Source organism: Solanum tuberosum, unplaced genomic scaffold, assembly GCF_000226075.1.
Source record: "Solanum tuberosum cultivar DM 1-3 516 R44 unplaced genomic scaffold, SolTub_3.0 scf01084, whole genome shotgun sequence".
NCBI lineage: Eukaryota > Viridiplantae > Streptophyta > Magnoliopsida > Solanales > Solanaceae > Solanum > Solanum tuberosum.
Genome location: NW_006240158.1, coordinates 2329 through 5609, shown reverse-complemented (window position 1 = coordinate 5609; position 3281 = coordinate 2329). Strand labels below are relative to the sequence as shown.

General features: G+C 33.6%; 1 protein-coding gene across 1 annotated transcript; it reads right to left on the bottom strand.

Annotated features, from left to right (window-relative positions):
* Positions 1–1570: 1570 nt before the first annotated feature.
* LOC102602272 (putative late blight resistance protein homolog R1A-3) lies at positions 1571–3134 on the bottom strand. Its single transcript, XM_006367915.2, has 3 exons — positions 2333–3134; positions 1966–2210; positions 1571–1881 (listed from the first exon to the last, which is right to left on the bottom strand). The coding sequence occupies exons 1-2, from the start codon at positions 3054–3056 to the stop codon at positions 2203–2205; spliced, it is 732 nt and encodes a 243-aa protein (XP_006367977.1). The 5' UTR covers positions 3057–3134; the 3' UTR covers positions 1571–1881; positions 1966–2202.
* Positions 3135–3281: the final 147 nt, after the last annotated feature.

Below are 3281 nucleotides of genomic sequence, written 5' to 3'. Positions count from 1 at the left end.
GCAAAGAATATCATCAGCAAAATGAGGAAAACCAGTAAAAGAGGTGGTGCACATAGATTTTTTTGTCAAAGAGAATATTCTCTCGCCTATTGCTCTGTTGCTCGGACTCTGCAAAAATTGTGTGTCCCGGATCCTCCAAAAGTAGTGCATTTTTGGAGGATCTGACACGAGTGCAACAACAATTTTGGAGCAACTTAGGCCTATTGTACCATAAAAGTTGTATGAAGTTAGAATAAAAAGATATACTAGTACTAAAAGACTATTTGATCATGCATTGTTGAACCATACGTTTAAGTAGAAATATCCCCCTGTTGTGTATAGTAGAAACTTAAAACAAGTTATGAACAAAATGAATTTGACTGACCTTAATATCATTATCAAGAGGGATAAAAACTGTTTTATTACTGTTTTAAAGTAATTATTTTCACCAAAAGTTCCCCTAAATACCTTCAAATATATATATTTCGTTGAATTATTATATAAACATTTTTGACATATTAGAAGCTTTGATCAAACATCGATTTCTTGTGAAAAAAAGGAGGAAGATGACTTTAATATCTTATGTCGAAGAAATAAGTGGCTTACGAGAAATGGAACTAAAAGTGTATACCTGCCTCTCTTTGTTTATCTCAAGTTGTGTTTTTTTTCCTAAATGACTTTATCTTAGTCTTCTCAGAGTTTCTTACTAGCTAAGTTTTCTCTAATGACTTTCTGGTTTTCTGAAAGCATCACCAAATGTCAATTTAGTGAAAACTAATATTCATTTCAAGAAGATTAATATTCATTTCAGGACAGACAATCTCTGATATAATAATCTTACAGCAAAAATGAGCCTAGAATAATAACCAGTAAATAGAGAAAATAATCTTACAGCAAATTGGCACTTAAACTATCTAAAAGTTATTCAAATAGACACCCACGTCATATGTGACATAATACACATAAGATGTTCGGTAGAACGGAGACCTACCACGTAAGATGTCACATAGGACACGTGTGTTTAGTTGTTCAACTTTTGAATAGATTAAATGTCTACTTGTGCAGACCCGAAATTGGAAGACATATATGACAGTTGATCAGGCCAAGTTGAAATGCACATTTATGTATTATGCCTTCTTTATTAAAATGCACAATGATAAGAATCTTCTCAAAAACTACTAGTATTGAAATCAAAATTTCAATAAGGAACCTTCAACTCATCTACACTGGACTATGATCATACAACAGAATGGCCATGACCCAACTAAATGGTCTACTATACAAAGCACCAAATATAACAGCCTTTAGTAACTAGAAAGAATCTAATAAGAAAAACCATTCATTCGAAGATACTAATTAGTTAGTCTAAACAGCCAATTTACATGTAAATACTTGAGCTTACTGTAGGAAGCATTTCATATTTGACATCCTAAAATATATATTAGTATTAATACGACCCCCAAATCTCAGACAGATATATTTCACTTTCTGCCTTCTCTTTACTGTTTCCTGGTGTGACGGCATAATCCCAGACGTCCAGAGAGGATTTGACAACAGATTTCTGGTAGTGAACCCCCAACAGAAATACAGATAAGTATCTCTAGCTTAACATCATGACATCATCAATTGGCTGAAGTGCTTGACTTGCATAAAAACGGACATCGACATCAGGGTCCTCAGCTAGCTCTACTAAACTAGAAAGTCGACATTAAGGTATAGCGAGGATATGCAAGTGTAAACTTTCTTCAACAAACAACAACGTAAGTAAGCTCAATCGTTATTTCAACTAAACCAAGTAACCAATCCAAGAAAAGAAGGTAGATGAGAGTTCTCACTGATTGGTCAACAACAGGGATAAGGGACTGCAACACCTTTGCAACATTAAATTTGACGTTGGGCACTCTGGAGAAGAAATGAAATTGGACCATCAGATCTAGGAACTGATGCATATAATGACTTTAACAAGAATTGAAAAGCAAAACCAACCTGTCCTTTGCTGCCGTAATAACCACTGGCAGCAACTTAGAACATGTTATCTCAGAAAATAAATCACTAGTTACCGTTTACAAAATAAATAAAAAAACACAATTGGCCGATACATGAATTAAACATGCTTATTCCTAAAACATGAAATTAACAAGCCATCAGAATATAAAAACAAAAATATGAAGTACAAGGTTCTGAATTCGGAAGATAGCATTAGATGATCCCTCAAAATAAGCTTCAATTACCTGCATATGCAAGATAAAAAGTACAAGTCATCATCTTAATTTCAAAGAAGTATGATTTAATAAAAACGAGGTTTTAAATAATGTGAAGAATCGAAGAACTTTACAGAGAGAATTAAACTTACTGTCGCTGTTATGGATGTAGACCTTAAGGATATTATTTCCCATGTCCTCTTGTTCTTGTTCGATATTTCTGGCAGATTCCTCAGAAGTAGTGCTGCAATCATGTAACTCAATTGATTCCAAAGTACAAATTTCCCCGAAATCTGTTGGAATTTCTTGCAGGTCCTTGCATTTCTTCAGAACAAGGCGTTTTAGATTAGGGAAGTTATCGCTGCTTGCTTCCCAACCCTTAAGATTTAGCTCGCTCAGTAACAACAACTTCAAGCTTCTGAATATGTCTTTGTCAGTCAATCTCCATACATCATCTTCGGCTCGACAATATTTAAGTTTGAGCTCTTCAAGATGTGGCAACATGATAAAAGTTGATGATATCTCTTCCCAAATAAACTTAGAACACCTAGTTAAAGACAATCTTCTAAGTGATTCCGGAAAAACAAATCTTTTGATGGGATTTTCATAATTATATCTCCAGGAAAGCTTGAATGCCTCAAGTTTTGTCAAGCTCGACATATCCAAGAGAAGACATCGAATAATGTATCCTACTCTAAAAGGTGCGTGAATGGTCAATCTCTTTAAATTGGGGATGCTAGAAAAGACTTCATTTGTACAACTAGAGTAACAAAGATTGTAAAATTCCTCTAGATTTGCCATCCCTGTCACAAGATTGTTATCTATTCTAGGACTTGGTAAATAACCGGCTTCCCTTAAACGTATATGATTTTTCATGAATTTTTGATATTATAATTTTTTTCATATTTTGGTACATAGTAGATACATATATTCGAGGTGTCCAAATAGCAAATCAAACAAGAAAGTACTCCTGCTGCCACTATTTTAATATATAGTGAGGACTAAGACTTCGACAAAGACTAGGTCAACCTTTACATATTAATCTTCAAGAACATATATATATATATATATATATATATATATATATATATTTGTTACGTA